The sequence below is a fragment of the Mastigoproctus giganteus genome, chromosome 2 (genome assembly GCF_048544385.1).
Source record: "Mastigoproctus giganteus isolate SK-2022 chromosome 2, ASM4854438v1, whole genome shotgun sequence".
Lineage (NCBI taxonomy): Eukaryota > Metazoa > Arthropoda > Arachnida > Uropygi > Thelyphonidae > Mastigoproctus > Mastigoproctus giganteus.
Window position 1 is genome coordinate 247,439,639 of NC_143576.1, and position 18,269 is coordinate 247,457,907.

The following is an 18,269-nucleotide window of genomic DNA, read 5'->3' on the forward strand; positions in this document are numbered from 1 at the left end:
CTTTAAAAAATCCAGGTGAGAGTGCAAGTAATGGAGCTTAATTGACATTCTGTATTCCATTTTCCATAATTTTCAATCAACTTGTCATTAGTTCTTTGTAATTTTCACTCAGTCACCAAGAAAGCCATTCACTACAATGTTAAATGACTGCCAGGCATTTTGCTCAGCATCAGTCATTTTGTCTCCCAGTTCTTGAAAGCCAACATTTGTTTAAATTGACCAATAGATATGGCACCTTTCACTTTTTGCATCAGACAATTTTGGAAACAGACTGTACATGACTGAAAGTTTCATCTTAAGGATCCAATACTTTAACAACTGTTTAAACAGTCCAGTTTGATACAGAGTGGCAGAAGCAAAACTATTTCTTGGAACAAAGGATCATGGCAAGAGGCAACTAAATAACCTTTTCAATAATGCGGAAAACTTTCCTGTGAAATTAGCACAATTGGTCAGTTAGCTGAGAATCCAGCTATATGATGTTTCTCTTTTTACTTCTCATTAGTGTTAAGTAATCATGACATCAGTATGTTAGCTATCTGTATGCATAAATTACACTAATAAATTATGCTAATAATTTATGCATACTTTAGCATATTTATACATATTTTAGCTGTCACTGTGATTCTTAACAGCATTATCTCAGCAAACTTCACAGCTTCTTCTGTGAAACTCCCTAAAATAATTTAATATCAACCAGAGAAATCATACAGAATATTATGAAGGTGAAAAACAATTTTTACTTCTAAGCAATATGTTAAGAGTGTAATTGGTACACAAAATAAGAAGAATAATAAAATTTTTATTCCTAAAGTAACATACGTGAGCATAATGTTTTGCACAACAGTCACCTGCAGTTGTCCTGCACTTTCACTACTTTGTTCTGCTTGAATTTCTCAGTTGCAGCCTTTTCATTTTGCAAATTTCAGTAACTTTATCATAACATCATAATACCATTACATAGTTAAATTATGGAAAATGACAAAAGTACAAAACAAGAATAAACTGAGGTTTTATTTGTGAATGACACACTCTTGCATACATAATGTTCTTCACGATAAAGAAGCAGAATTACCTTTCACCAAGATATTTCTCAAATGCAAAAAAGATACCAGGGAAAATGGAGTCCAAATATGTTGGCAAACTGTTGGAATTTCATAATACCACGGGAGACACCAATGGACCATTATAAAAGGCAAAACACAACAAAATAAGTGTTTTGTTATCAGATAAATTTTGTAAATAGAATAGGGTTATTGGACCCATTATTCAATATTTAGTACTGTATGTAACATTTTCTTAAAATATATGAAATCTTTTTTATTAGAAACCTTTTGATTTTAATCCCGTCTCCTTAAAATTGGTGGGTGTTACAGCAATATGGTTGTCTTTTTTGAATTCAGCAATGTCCAATCTACAAGAAGCACCCTGAATTTTAACAGGGAATGAAAAAAAATTTTTTTTTTCTAATCAGTGTAATCACTATTAATAACTGCTGAAGTATAGTCAAAGATAACAATTCTCAAGACAGGAGATCTCATAATTCTATATCCAACTGAATCAATCTGGACACTGAAATATGAAGTCAAATATTGCATCCTGAAATTGCTGCTCACAGCAAGCTGTGACTTGTAACAAAAATGTTCGGTGACTCATGAACAAGGACAATGCCCCTGAATGCTCATTGCTTTACATCAGCCATGGTTGTTTGTTTGGGGATTTATTAGGTGCATCGGCAACTATGGCCATTGTGTGCCATCAGCCATGCTCTCCAGATTTAATTCCATGTGACTTTCTTTTCTTTCACAAATTTAAAGAAATTATTTAGAGTAACATACAAATTACCTGTTTATCTGCAGCCAATCTAATTTAGCATGTGTTGAATAAAAGGGGTTTTGTGTTTCGTTGTATTTTAAAACAAGTGATTTTACTGATCAGCAAATCTGAATCAATTTTTTTGTCAAATTAGGAAAAAAATTGACAGAAACTCACAAAATGATAAAAACAGCATTTAGAGAAGATGCCACTATGTTGTTTGAAAACTGTTCAGTGGTTCATAAAGTTTAAAGTGAGCCACTTATCTACTGAAGATGATCCTTGCTCTGCTGCCCTTCAACTTCAAAAACCAATGATTCAATTGTTCATGTTCATGATCTGATCAGGAGAGATTAATGTCTAACTATCCAGAAAGCTGTTAGCAAAACTGTTATTTCTTATGGAACATGTCAATATTAACACAAGATCTGGGGAAGCAACATGTTTCAGCTGCCTCAAATACTCACTGATGGTTACAGAGAATGCTCACATGTCAGGATCTTTGTCATCATGCTAATCACTGACTGACACTGTTTTTTCCATCATCACTAATGACAAATCATGGGTGCATGGCTTTGACCTGGAAATGAAGGCCCAATCCTTTTGATGAAAGGCTATTTACTCCAAGTATGAAAAAGCAAGATAATCTCCATCAAATGTGAAGATTGTATCTTATCATATTTTTTGACTCGCAAGGCACTGTTCCTTATGAATTTGTCCCACAAGATCAAATGGTGAACCACGAATACTATAAAACACTTCTATGGTGATTGCACAATACTGTCTAGAGAAAACAGCCAGAATAGTGAACTTTGGGGAATTGGTGTTGCATCATGACAATGCTAAAAATTCTTGATGTAAAGTGGCAAACCTGAAAGTTTGCCACTTTACACTCAAGAATTTCTTTCAAAGTACTCCATTACTCTGGTTCCCCATCTGCAACTTACCAGATTTAGTTCCCTGTGGGTTTTTTTTTTTTTTTTTTGTTTTGCAAGCTTAAAAACTCCCACTGAAAGGTCACAAATTTAAAATGACTTGGGAAATTATTCAGAATGTAACACAGGAACTATCAGCAATTTCAAAGGAATTGCCTATCAGGAATATTTACAGAAGTTGCAGAAGCTTTGGAATCAGTGTATACATCATCAGACCACTTCAATGAAGTTCCGTCGAAATAGCTAGTAAACTTCATCATTTCCCAAATATTGAGTTCTCAAACTTTTTGATCTCACCTTGTAACACTATTAAGTGATTAATCGCAAGAAGAGTGGTGATAGGAACAGCGCCACTAAAATCATTATCAACTAGAAAATGCTTTTGTCCAAGAAACATAAAACTAATCCCACTACAGAACAGTTAGGTCAAATGAGGGTATAACAATGAATGCAAGACTTAATTATCTACAATTAAGTCAGGGATGATCTAACAGAACCAGCAAACTAAACCTGAATGGCATTATTATTTTACACATAAAAAAGATTTAAAAATAACTAAATGCCCAAGGCATAATAAATTAAGAGTTAAGAGTTTAATATCTATATAATATCAGTGTAAATACACCATAGATAACTCTTAAGAAACTACGATGGTAGTGTGGGATGCATCATTTCCTCTGTTTCTCATATTGTGCTCTTCCTTCACAACAAGTTGCCATGATATTGCACTACCTCGAATAAGTAACGCTTCACTAATAGAGAAGACTATTGTTACTTATTCTCAGTGAGTACCATCACCCAGACGGCACCGTTTCAAAACTATTGGCCTATTATCGGTGGGTGTTTGTGTATTTAGTTATTTTTAAATGTTATCATATAAACCTTTGGGCATCTCTCATATTGTGTGATTATCTTCATAACTGGGTTGTCATGCCTGCAATAACAGGGTACCTGCCCACCCACCGATGGTAGGCCAATAGCTTTGAAATGGTCTGGGTGGTGGTACTCTCTGAGAATAAGTAACAATAGTCTTCTCTATTAGTGAAGCATTACTCATTCAAGGTAGTGCATTACCAACGCAACAATCGGTCCTTGAGGTTGTCACAGACATTCTCTCAGATATGCCAGACAAACTGTACTTGCTATCTGGGAGTCTAAAACGCTGACTGAACTGATATTTGGGTGACATTCAAGTGGACCCAATTTCAGCAAAGTCCGGACGGTCTGTGACAGCCAAATCCTCTGATTGCCCCTTCATGGTGGTTGGACTGTTAGTAACCCTGGGTATAACCTCCATACACATGCACACTGTGGGCGACCACCCAGGTGTGAACCAACGTAAGCAGGGGTCGAGGTGTGGTGCCCACACCACATAGAGGAATGCACCCCTCTGTATTACTAGGCAACACTAGGTGGTAGATGACTCTCATCAACTGGTGAAATACCACCACTTTTCTTATTGGAGGCTTGAAGTGGTGGAACCCATGTTTAGTCTCCAGAGCTAAGTTCCGGTCAACCCTTCCCCATCTCTTCCATCATGCAGTATGACTGATGACTTTTGAGGTTATGATGAACATCATGGCGAGATCAAATCTTCCTTACATTTCGAGGGTACAGCTCTAAAATGGTATTTGCAGGCCAGCCGACTGCTAATTAGTACACCGGACTGAACCTATTGATAACTCTTTAGGAGGCTTCCGGATCAGCTAGTGTATAATCTTGCTACCTCTACTCTGCCAGATAGTGACTGAAGGGAGCGAGTAGTGTGTATGTGGGGGGGCACTGTTGAGGCCACGTCATGTCGAGGATCTGGGTATATTCTTACTATGTGTACGCCATATTCAAAAATTTCATTACTTCATACAGCATGCCCCCCCCCCCACTTTTTTCTTGCTATCGAATACACTATGAATTGTCAACCTAATAGAGTAAGCTTATCTGCGAAAAGATCTAACCTTCCCAAACACTTCCTAGTTCATTTCACAAATATACGTGGTCTCAATTCTAACCTCAATGATGTCCATTTTCACTTGCAGTCTGCCAAATCCCATGTACTTTTTCTGACAGAATCTCAGTTATCGGTTGATTCGACTCATCTCAGTTGCCCAAATTATTCGCTGTATGATTCCTTTCACCTCAAAGGTGATACTTGTCATATGACCATTCCGATATTCCCTGTCAGAGACTTGGAAATTTGGAATCTCCTCTCTTTGATCTTCTTTGGCTTAAAATCTCTCTACCTCATTGTGTCAAATTCATCTGTTGTCCCTACCGTTCTCCCAAATTCCACTAATCACTTGGAGCTCTTTGACTTCCTCTCTTTGCAACTTGACTTTCTCCAGTCCAACTTTCCTAACAGTGAGGTAATTTTCCTTGCTGATTTTAATGTTCACAACTCCAGCTGGCTTCCATTTTCTAGTCACACCGACCCAGCTGGTCGAGAGGCTTTTGCAATTACTAATGATCTTGCACAGATTGTTCATTTACCTACAAGAATACCAGACAATCATAACTATGCAGCCAACATGCTTGATCTTTTTCTCACAAACAACCCTTCTAAGTACACGGTCAAAGTGAGTGGTCCTTTAAGTACCTCAGATCACAACTTGGTGACTGTCTCTTCTCCAATGGAGCCTTTATCTCATGGCTATTCCCAACCTTGTATTGTTTGGCATTACAAGAATGCAAAATGGGATGACCTGAGGGATTTCTTTTCTTCTTTTCCTTGGTCGGATTACTGTTTCAAAACTTCTGATGTCAAAGTTTGCTCAGATTGTGTCGGTGAAATTATTCTTGTCGGAATGGAATCCTTTATTTCACACTCCACTTTAAAATTTTATCCTTTATCTAAACCTTGGTTTTCCAATAATGTGCTAAGGCTGTTCAAGAGAAGAATATTGCACATTGTAATTGGCTTGTTTCCAATTCTTCAGTTTCATTTTCTGCCTACACGAAAGCTTCCAACAATTGTAAACCAGTCATTAATCAGTCCAAACTAGATTTTGAACAGGCTAAGAGTAGAAAACTTGCTTCTTGCCCTAATGGCAGCCGAGCATTCTGGTCTCTTGCCAAAGCTATTGGCCACAACTTTTGCCCTTCTCTGCTCCCACCTCTGTCAAACCAGATGGTTCTGTTGTCACTTCAGCCAAGGATAAAGCTGCCCTGTTAGCATCCCATTTTTCTTCCAACTCTTGTATCAATGATCTTGGTAAAACACCTCCCACTATTCCTAACATGCTCCATTGCATGCCTCCTGTGGTCTTCTGTCAAAAGGATGTCAGAAGGATTTTGACAAATCTTGATGCTAAGAAAGCTCCAGGCTGTGATGGTATTTCTCCATTTGTTCTCAAAACCTGAGCTCCTGAATTTACTCCTGTTCTTTGCCACCTTTTTTCACTTATTTATTCCAAAGGTGTTTTTCCTTCTGCTTGGAAATTTGCTCATATTCAGCAAGTTCCTAAAAAGGTGGACAAATCCCCCCCATCCAATTATCGTCCAATTGCAATTACTTCTACTCTTTCTAAAGTAATGGAGATATTAATTAACTGCCAACTCTTAAACTACCTAGAAACCTTCAGTCTGATCAATGATTGCCAGTATGATTCCGTCAGTGTCAATCCACTGGTGATATTCTGGCTTATGTTACCCATTTATGGACAAATTCAATGGAAAAGTTCGGGGAAACACAAATAGTTGCTCTTGACATCTCAAAGGCTTTTGATCATGTTTGGCATAAAGGTGTTCTAAACAAGCTTCCACCTTATGGTTTGCCAACTGTTTTCCCTCTGATCGCTCACAGAGGGTGATGGTAGATGGCTCTCTGTCTTTTAACTTTTCCACTAATGCTGGTGTACCCCAAGGTTCAGTTCTTTCCCCCCACTCTTTTCCTCTTGTATATTAATGACCTTCTTCCATTGACTGGAAATCCTATCCATAGTTTTGCCGATAATAGCATGGTGCATTCCACTTATCATTTTAAGAAACCTTGCCCTGCTCAATCAACTTCAACTTCTCAAAAATCTGATACCAATTCCTTAAATGCCAATTTCCAGGTAATTCTCCAGTGGGGCAAAGACAACTTAGTTGATTTCAATCCTTCTAAAACTCAGTCTTGTCTTATATCTCGCAAAAAAGGATTCTTCTGCTCCTATGCTTATCTTTGGTGACAATCCGATTTCTAGGAAAAATGATATCTTTTTTGGGGATTACCCTGACTTCTAATCTCTCTTGGCACAAGCACATTACAAATATTGCTTCCTCTGCATCTAAAAAACTTGGTTTTCTCTTTCGCTCTTGGCGTTATTTTTCTTCCAAACAGCTGTTCATTCTGTACAAATCGCAAATCCGCCCTACCATCGTTCCCACATCTGGGGGCGGTACCCCCAAAACCTCTCTCAGGCTTCTAGATTCCATTCAGAAGAGGGCAGTTAGGTTAATTAATGACTCCTCTCTAACAGAGTCTCTCCACTCGCTGTCTCATAGATGTACTGTTTCTGCTACATGCCTTTTCTATAGATACTTCCATGGGCACTGTTCTTCTGAAATGGCTTCTATAGTTCCCGTTCTCTCTTTCAAAACAGTCCGAACACATGCCGCCACCAGCCAACATCCATTTACTGTCCAACTTAAAACCCACAGAACCAACTTTTCATCTTCCTCGTTTATTCATTCAACTGCTGTTTTTTGGAACAACCTTCCTTCGTACATATTTTCTGCAAATTACAGTCTACAGAAGTTCAAGTCTAAAGTCAATAAATATCTTCTTTCATCTTCTCAGCCCCACGAGTGTGTTTTTGAGCTTTTGTGCGGGGAAAACCCTGTTTATTATGTTGCTATTATGTTGGATGTAATTATTCAACGTTTCCACTCTTTTTGAATCCCTGCTGTTGACTCGCTAGTCAAAAAAAAAATTGAGAAATCCCTGTATTTTATTTTGTTGGGAAATCCCCGTGTAATGTTCTGTGCTATTGAACTTGTGGAAAAGTCGAGATTTCAAAGTTTTATTACTATTGGATAGCACACCAGGCCATCCAAAAGATTTAAGTCATCCAAATGTTGAAGTTATGTGTTTCTACATTCACAGTTGTACTTGGTTAATACAACTTTTTTCATTCAGCCATTAGATCAAGGCATTATATCCACCTTGAAAACTCATTACATCAGAAAATTGTTACAATGGATTTTGGAAAAAATTGATTCAGAATCTATTGAAGTAATGGAGGCATGGAAACATTTCTCACTTGTGGACTGCATCACAATCATAGCGTTATCGCTGAAAGAAGTAAAACTGTCATCGTTAAATGCGTGTGGAAAAATGTATGGCCAGTGTCAGTTCATTCAGGAAATATGATCAAACAGGCAGAAAATGGAATCGGACTGATATGACTACCGAAGCCCTCATGGGTAGCACAGTTGATAGAATCGCCCTCCTCCCCACACCGGCTGGAAAAGACCCGAGTTCAAATCCATCAATGAAGGGAGGAATTTTTATGGGTATTTTTCACAACGTGGCTAAATTAGTTGGGCAAGGGTAGCATGGTTTTCTTGTCCAGCAAAACAGAAAATTGATCTAAGAACACATGCAATTTATAGACAATATACACAGGGTAACATTGCCTTAGCGGCCGATGCTCCTACAAAAATAAAAAAAGATATGATTACTGAAGACATTCAAGAATTACTGGTAGAAAAAGAAGCCGGCATAGTGTATTTGGTGCAAATGGCATCGGAGGTAAAATCAGATCAATTCAGATGATGATATCACAGATGAAAATTCTAAACTTCCAAATTTTACACTAAAATGCATAGGGGCAGGCATAAAGTTAGCCGAGCAGTTAGAATCTTATTTTTTGAATGCAGATTCTTGAATGAAAGGAGCCCAATTTTCAAAAGGGAGTTTCAAAAATGCTTAGTTCTATACGATGAAATTCACAAAGATTTATCAAGCAAAAGCAAACAAACCCAGATTACTGATTTTTTAAAGAGAGCAGAAGATATATGAAATTCTACAATGGTGTATTTTTGTTAGCTTTTGGAATGTAACCCCCCTGCCTTTTGTACTTTTTCTTAGTCCCATATAACATGGTTTTTTCGCACAACACATTTTACAGGAACCTAATAACTGTGTTATATGAGAGTTACCTGTATTTGAATTCAGCAACGTCAGATCTACAAGAATCACCCTGAATTTCTAAAGAACGAAAAAAAAAATTTTTTTTGGAGATCAGTGTAATCACTATTAATAATTGCTAAGGCATAGTCAAAGGTTCCACTAAGGAAAATTCTGTTTAATCAGATTAGAAATAATTAAACACTCCATACTAATTTAGGGTGGAGTGTTTAATTTGTTATGTGGTGCATAATGTGATTGAATTTCCTAAATCAATTAATAAAAAAAATAACAATACAAGTGTGACAGTAAGATACCACTGTCTAATGTAAAAAATGAGCTTTAATACTTTATTTTAATAAAACTTAATACTTACATATGGATCATAGATGTCTGCCCTACATTCTTGAAAAAACCTATGATATATAATGGCAGCAGATACCAGAGTTCTAGGTTTTGCTTTCAAAATTAAACCTACAATGAAGAAATATATCTATTGTTTGAACACTGCTACACAGTTTTAAAAAAAACAGCAATCCGTTTCTAAAGGTGATACTTTTAGTCTATTTTTTTGCATTTTTTTTATTATATTTTTATGAGTAGCCACCAAACATAAAAGTTAATAAGTTGGCTTTATCTTTAGATTAAATTGCAATAGAACCATCAGGATGCAACAGAGGTGAAGTATGGCTGGACAGAAGTTACAGTTAATAATTCTGACCAGAAAACAGAAGGCTTGACTATCATTTGGACAAAAATCAAGTCTTCCCAACTTATTTTTGCAAAAGAGTCTGATTTATTAATAATTGTTTTACAACTGGATGTAGGCCTACAACCCATCTCTTCCATCATACAGTATGACTGATGTCTTTTGAGGTTATGATGGGTATCATGGCGAGACCCAACCTTTCTTACATTTTTGAGAGTGTGGCTCTAAAATGGTGTCCACAGGTTGGCTGCTAAATAATCTACCAGCCCAAACCTATTGGTAACTGTCTAGGAGACTTCAGGATCAGCTGGTGTATAATATGCCACTGTTCTGCCAGAGAGTCACTAGAAGGCATAATGTATGAAGTAATGATATTTTTGGATATGGTGTACATGCACTGCAAGTATATACCCAGATCCTTGACATAATGTGGCCTTGACAATACTCCCCCCCCTGCATATACACTACTTGAACTCCCTCTAGTGACTCTCTAGCAGAGCAGTGGCAAATTATACACCAGCTGATCCTGAAATCTCCTAGACAGTTACTAATAGGTTTGGGCTTGATAGATTATTTAGCAGCCAGCCTGCAGACACCATTTTAGAGCCAAACTCTAAAAATATAAGAACGATTGGGTCTTGCCATGATGCCCATCATAACCTCAAAAGACAGTCATACTGCATGATGGAAGAGATGGGTTGTAACCTACATCAGTTGTAAAACAGTTATTAATAAATCAGACTCACTTTGCCTCCACCTTTTCTTACTACCGAATACATCATGAATTGTCAAAAGTAATAGAAAAAACTTAACTGCAAAAAAATCTAAACCTCCCAAAGATTTCCTTGTTCATTTCACAAATATTAGCATTAGTAGAGGCACATGATGCAAGAAAGCAAGCATATACAAAAAAAAAAAAAAAAAAAAACCCTTCCCATTTCACTGATCCATTCATTCCAAATGTTTGTCTAGTTCTGCCTTGAATTTAGCATTATCATTAGTAGAGGCATATGATGCAAGAAAGCAAGCTTATACCACATCAACCAAAAAAAAAAAAAAAAAACCACTTCAACTTCACCCCTCCGTTCGTTCGAAATACCTGTCCACCTTAGCCTTAAATTTGTTTAGGCTATCAACTTCCACGACAAGGGATGGAAGTCTGTTCCACCAACCAACTACCCGCTGGCTAAAGGCAAATTTCCTCACATCTATCCTACATCTGTCTTTCCTCAATTTGAATTTATGCCCTCTCAGGTGATTATTCTGAGCAAGAAGAGGAATCCCATCGGAATTGAGCATGCTCAAACTATTCCAAGGCTTTATACCTCTATCAGATCACCTCGCCGGTGCCTAGTCTCCAGACACTGTAATTTGCAAAACTTAAGCCTTTCTTCATAAGAGCAACCCTTTGTTCCATTCACTAATCTTGTTGCCCTTCTCTGTACTCATTCCAGGAGCTCTACATCCTTCTTGAAATGAGGCCTCCAGACCTGTATACAGTACTCAAGGTGTGGCCTGACCATTGCCTTATACAAGGGAATAATCACCTCCTTATCCCTGCTAGAAAGATTCCTGTATATCATTGACAAGACACCATGAGCTACTCTTGCAGGCCATCTGCACTGCTCAGAGAACTTCATATCTGCCTGCACAATTACCCTCAGGTCCTTTTCATTCTCTACCACTGTCAGTGTAGTACCACAGAGTTGATACATTGCTCTCGGGTTGCTGTTTCCCATATGTAGTACTTTACATTTCTTAATGTTAAACTTCATTTGCCACCTCTCAGCCCATCTGTTCAACCTTTCCAGATAATGTTGCAGCAGCAGCCTAGAATCAGTAGTGTCCTTAACAACCCTGCCAACCTTTGTATCATCTGCAAATTTGAACATTAAGCTTGATAAACCATCACCAATATCATTTATAAATACAGAAAACAATAATGGACCCAACACTGAACCCTGAGGGACTCCAATAATAACATTAGTCCATAATGAGCAGTGTCCATTGATTACCACTCTCTGTCTTCTCCCCCTCAACCATCCATAGCAGCAATTTGCCTCCAATGCCACACTGCTCCAATTTGAGCAGCAGTCTTCCATGTGCAACAGTATTAAAAGCCTTTCTAAGATCCAAATATATAATATCAAAGTTATTCCCTGCATCCAGTTCTTTTGTGACTGCATCATAGTATCTAATCAAATTGGTCAGGCAAGACTTTACCTTAACAAAACCATGCTGTGTCTGAGCTATAACTAAAGTCTTGTCTAGATGATCCTGCAGAGCTTCTTTAACCAGTGCCTGCATTAATTTTCCGGGAACAGAAGTTAAACTCACAGGTCTATACTTACTTGTGTCAGCTTTTGATCCTCCTTTGTGAATTGGGGTCACATTTGCACATTTCCAGTCTATGGGTACCTCCCCTGAGTCCAAAGAATCTCTCATAATTATGGCTAAGGGTTTGCTTACTTCCTTTGCTGCCTCCTTTAATATAACTGGATAGATCCCATCCACCCTAGGTGCCTTTCTTGTGTTTATCTTCCAAAATTTCTCCTCCACTTTACTCTCAGTTATTACAAGATTATCTAGCTTACTGCCAAAGTTCAATACACCTCTGGCATTCCCCTTGCTGAATAACTCCTCATTTGTGAATGTCAATGCAAAATATTAATTTAGCTTGTTAGCTACCTGAGCAGGATCATCAACAGTTGAACCATCGATATCAAGTGGACCAATCTGATTCATCCCCTTCCTTCTAGAGTTTACATACGTAAAGAACTCTTTGCTGTTTTTCTTTGCATCCTTTTGCCAGAGATTTCTAGTAATCTGTCTTCGCCTGCCTAACCTCATCAATGCCTGCCTTCACCTGCTGCCCACATCAACGCCAGAGCTTCCACTTAGTCATCGCACAACACAGCGGCAACCCCCAAGGCAGAATGTGCTGGTTCACAGCAACTAGTAGTTGTTGGTGACTCTATTGTCAGGGAAACGGGGAACATGCTTTGTAAAAAGGATAGGTGGAACAGGACCAGGGTATGTCTGCCAGGGGCAAAGGTTGATGACGTTGCAGAGCGGATATCATCTTTTAAGGGCACAAAAGGTGATATAGTTGTACATGTTGGCACTAATGATATTAAGAGTAGGAGACGGTCGAAATTACTTAACAAGTACAGGTCGCTGTTGAACAAAAGCTGTGAATTAGGGTTGAATTTGAAAGTGTCTGCAATTCTGCTCAGACACGATAGAAGGGAGTATATGATGAGAGCCTTGTCGATCAATTCGGCCCTGGAAAGATTGTGAAAGTCTCAAGGGGTAGAATTTTTTTCAGCCTGGTCTGTACTTGTTAACAGGAGAGACTGCTTCTACAGGAATGGGATACACTTAAATAGAAAAGGTGCAAGAATATTTGCTGATGCTATCGAGGCAGTGTTAGGTGGGTTGGAAAACTGTTAGCTTGGGGGGATACAAGGACTAATAGTTTAACAGTAGCCATAGGCAGAGTTAAAGGTGATTCTTGCACAACTTCTATTAGAATAAGTAGCAACCTGGAGCAAGGGGTGTTGGGGGTTTCAGGGACGGATGGCAGTCATCGTGAAATAGGTGGGTATATGGGATGTGTTAGGGTAACTAGAAATAGGAATAGGTGCATGTATACCAATGCTAGAAGTATAGTAAATAAATTTGATGAATTTGAAGTGTTGGTCAAGACATCAAAGGCAGATATTGTTGGGATAGCAGAGACGTGCCGTCACCCAGATATAAGGAACGCAGAACTGGAATTTGGGGAGTAAAATGTGTACAGACAGGATAGGAAGGGAGGAGGTGTTATGCTGTTAATTAAGAAAAACATAAAATCAAAAGAAGTGCACCCAGTTGATATAGATGAACAGTGCACTGTTGAGTCAGTTTGGTGTGACATAAGCACTGCGAAAGAAAAAATACGAGTAGGAGTGTATTATAGGCCTAATGACTCGAATGAGTACAATGAACAGTTGTACAGAGAAATAGAGTGGGCTAGTAAATTAGAATGTCTTATAATGGGAGATTTTAACTTCCCAGATATTGACTGGAACTTGTGGGTTGGTCACTCACACACTAGTCAGACTTTTGTGGATTTATTGGATGATTGTTTTCTGCAGCGGCATGTTCGAGAGGCAACCAGAGAAAGTAATACTATTGATCTGGTTATCAGCAGTGATTATTCGTGTATTAAGAATTTGCAGATAAAGAAACCACTAGGTGACAGTGATCACAGTGTACTGATGTGGGATTTACTTAAAGATTTAATTACCATCAGGGGTAAAGGAGAGGGTTTTTGCTTCCGTAAAGGCGAGTACAGTGGTCTCTGACAGTTTTTAAATTCTGTACAGTGGGATCAACTGACGATGTTACCAACAGTAAATTCTAAGTGGGAAGCATTCAAGGAATTAATCATGGATGTTACTAAAAGTTTCATACCTATTAAGAAATATTGTTCAGGGTTTAGGCCTAAATTGTTATCAAATGAACTAATGAGACTTGTAACAGAGAAGAAAAATGCATGGGATGCATATAAATTATCAAGCGACTCAGAAGCCTATGGCAGATATAAGCTAGTCTGTAATCAGGTCACAAAGGAGGTTAGGCAGGCGAAGGCAGATTACAAGAAATCCTTGGTAAAAGATGCTAAGAAAAACAGCAAGGATTTCTTTACTTATATAAACTCTAAAAGGAAGGAGATGAATCTGATTGGTCCACTTGACATCAATGGTTCGACTGTTGATGATCCTGCTCAGATAGCAAACAAACTGAATGAGTATTTTGCATCTACATTCACACACGAGGAATTATTAAGGTTTGAAAATGGCAGAAGATTATCAAATTGTAGCAGGGTACTTAATGATTTTGTAATAACTGAGAGCAAAGTGGAGGAGAAATTGTTGAAGTTAAACATAAGAAAAGCACATGGGGTGGATGGGATCTATCCAGTTATATTAAAGGAGGCGGCAAAGCAACTAAGCCTTAGCCATAATTATGAGAGCATCCTTGGACTCTGGGGAAGTTCCCACAGACTGGAGATGTGCAAATGTATCCCCAATTCACAAAGGGGGATCGAAGGGTGACACAAGTAATTACAGACCAGTTAGTTTAACTTCTGTTCCGGGTAAAATAATGGAGTTACTGGTTAAAGATGAATTGTAGGATCATCTAGACAAGGCTTCAGTTATAGCTCGGACAGGCATGGGTTTGTTAAAAGTTTGTTTCTTTTCTGACCAATTTGATTGATTATTATGATGTGGTTATAAAGGAACTGGATGCAAAAAATAATTTTGATATCATATATTTGGATTTCAGGAAAGCTTTTGACACTGTTGCGCATGGAAGACTATTGTACAAATTGGAGCAGAATGGTATTAAAGGTAAGTTGCTACAATGGATAAAAGGTTGGTTAAGTGGGAGAAGACAGAGGGTGGTAATCAATGGGTGCTGCTCATCGTGGACTAATGTTATTAGTGGAGTCCCACAGGGTTCGGTGTGGCGTCCAGTGTTATTTTGTATATTTATCAATGATATTGATGAAGGTATATCAGGCTTAGCGTCAGAGTTTGCAGATGATACAAATATTGGCAGGGTTGTTAATGACAGTAATGGTAGTGTGCTACTGCAACAGGATCTAGATAATTTGGGCAGATGGGCTAAGAAGTGGCAACTGAAGTTTAACCTTGACAAATGCAAAGTACTGCATATAGGTAGAAGTAACCCGAGAGAAAAGTACCAACTGTGTAGCAACAAAAAATTGCAGTGGCTGGAGACTAGGCACCTGCGCGGTGATCTGATTGAGGTGTATAAGGCCTTGAATCAGTTGAGCACGCTGAATTCTGATGGGATCCTTCCACTTGTTCAGATTACGAACCTAAGGGGGCATAAATTCAAATTAAGAAAAGACAGATGTAGAATAGATGTGCGGAAATTTGCCTTTAGCCAGCGGGTGTTTAATTGCTGGAACAAACTTCCATCTGTCGTTGTGGAAGTTGATGGGTTGAATAAATTTAAATAGGAACTGGACAGGCATTTGGAGGGAATGGTGTGATTTTTTTTTTTTTTTTTTTTGGCTGATGCTGCATAAGCTCATACACTTGCTTTCTTGCATCACATGCCACTACTATTACTACTACCTCCTTTGTAACTTGGTTACAGATCAACTTATATCTATCATAGGCTTCTGTGTCACGTGTTAATTTATATGTATTCCATGCATTTTTCTTCTCTGCCATATGACTCATTAGTTCATCTGACATCCATTTAGGCACAAACCTTGAACAATATTACTTAGTTGGTATGTAAAGCCTAGTAGCTTCCAAGATAAGTTCTTTGAATGCTTCCCATTTTGAATTTGCTGTTGGTGACATCATCAGTTGGTCTCACTGTATAGAATTTAAATACTGTCTCAGACCATCGTAGTCGCATTTACGAAAGCAAAAACCCTTCCCTTTACCCCTGATGGTAGTTGTTGTTTGTTTTTTAGGAGCATTAGCAACTAAGGCCATATTGCTCCGGGAATATGCGGTGGTCATTCCCTTGATCTTTCCGCATCCTCCGTATTTGGTGGTGATGGTAGTTACCTCTTTGAGTAAATCCCACTTCAGCACACTGTGATCACTGCCACCTAGTCGTTTCTTTATCTGCAGATTCTTAATGCGTGAAGAATCACTACTGATAATCAAATCAAGAGTATTACTCCCTCTAGTTGCCTCAGAAACATGCTGATGTAGAAAACAATCATCCAAGAAATCCACAAAATCCTTGCTAGTGATGAGTGACCAATCCACAAATTCCAGTAAATATCTGGGAATTAAAATTCCCCATTATAAGACTCTCTGATTTACTGGCCCACTCTATTTCCCTGTACTATTTCCCTTTTCTTATTATACTCATCAGAGTCATTAGGCCTATAGCACACTCCTACTCTCAATTTTGATCTCCCAATGCTTATGTCCCACTTCAGCACACTGTGATCACTGCCACCTAGTCATTTCTTTATCTGCAGATTCTTAATGTGTGAAGAATCACTACTGATAATCAAATCAAGAGTATTACTCCCTCTAGTTGCCTCAGAAACATGCTGATGTAGAAAACAATCATCCAAGAAATCCACAAAATCCTTGCTAGTGTATGAGTGACCAACCCACAAATTCCAGTAAATATCTGGGAATTAAAATTCCCCATTATAAGACTCTCTGATTTACTGGCCCACTCTATTTCCCCGTACAGTTCTTTATTATACTCATCAGAGTCATTAGGCCTATAGCACACTCCTACTCTCAATTTTGATCTCCCAATGCTTATGTCACACCAAACTGACTCGACACTGCACTGTCCGGTGATGTCGACTGGCTTCACTTCCTTGGATTTTATGTGTTTCTTAACTAATAGCATAACCCCTTCTCCCTTCCTATCCTGTCTATCCTTTCTGTACACATTGTACTCCCCAAATTCCAGTTCTGCATTCCTTATATCTGTGTGAAACCACGTCTCTGATATCCCAACAATATCTGCCTGTGTTGTTTTGAGCAGTACTTCAAATTCATCAAATTTATTTACCAAACTCCTAGAATTGGTGTACATGCAAGTATACAGGCACCTGTTCCTATTCTTAGCTATCCTAACACAACCCATGTGTTTACTTGTACCGTAATGACTCCCAAGCAGTCTGAAATATCCTGCATCTTGTATTCCAGGCTGGTCATTCCAATAGAAGCAGTGTAAGAATCACTTTCACCTCTGCCAGTGGCTACTGTTAATCTATTAGTCCTTGTATCCCCCCAAACTAGCAGTTTTCCGACCCACCTAATTTATTTAAGCTATCAACTTCCACAACAACAACAGATGGAAGTTTTTTCCAGCAATCAACTACCCACTGGCTAAAGGCAAACTTCCACACATCTATTCTACAACTGTCTTTCCTCAATTTGAATATATGTCCCCTCAGGTTTGTAATCTGGGCAGTTCCACTTAGAATCTGCCAATCCCCATGTACTTTTTCTGACATATTGCCAAATATCAGTTAATTCAACCACTGCTCATCTCAGTTTCCTAATTATTAGCTGTATGATTGCTGTGCAGTTTCACTTCAAAGGTGGTACTTGTGCATCCCATCAGATTAGCCTGCTCAATTCATTCAAGGCCTTATACACCTCAATCAGATCGCCTCACAGGTGCCTAGTCTCCAGAAACTGCAACTTGCAGAACTTCAGCTTTCCTCGTAAGCACACCCCTTTGTTCCTCTCACCATTCTTGTTGCCCTTCTCTGTACTTATTCTAGCAACTCTATATCCTTCCTAAAATGAGGCTTCCAGACCTGTACGTAGTAATCAAGGTGTGGCCTGACCATTGTCTTATATAAAGGGATAATCACCCCCTTATCCCTGCTCGCAAAATTCCTGTATATCATTGACAAGACCCTATGACCTACTATGGCAGCCTGTATGCACTGCTCAGAAAACTTCATATCTGACTGCACAATTACCCTCAAGTCTTTCATTCTCCACTACCCTGAGTGTAACACCACATAGTTGGTATATTTCTCTGGGGTTACTGCTACCCATATGCAGTACTTTGCATTTGTCAATGTTAAACTCCAGTTGCCACTTCTCAGCCCATATTCCCAACTTTTCCAGATTCTGCTGCTGCAGCATACTGGCATTACTGTTATTAACAAACC

At 38.5% G+C, this 18,269-nt stretch overlaps 1 protein-coding gene across 1 annotated transcript in view; it reads right to left on the reverse strand.

Moving 5' to 3' along the window:
• koko (cyclin Q) overlaps nucleotides 1-18,269 on the reverse strand; it is an 80,481-nt gene that overhangs the window by 51,284 nt on the left and 10,928 nt on the right. Inside the window, exon 2 of the mRNA XM_090369084.1 lies at nucleotides 9,236-9,333. Within this exon, the coding sequence (XP_090225210.1) occupies nucleotides 9,236-9,333 (98 nt within the window). The remainder of the gene's footprint in view (nucleotides 1-9,235; nucleotides 9,334-18,269) is intronic.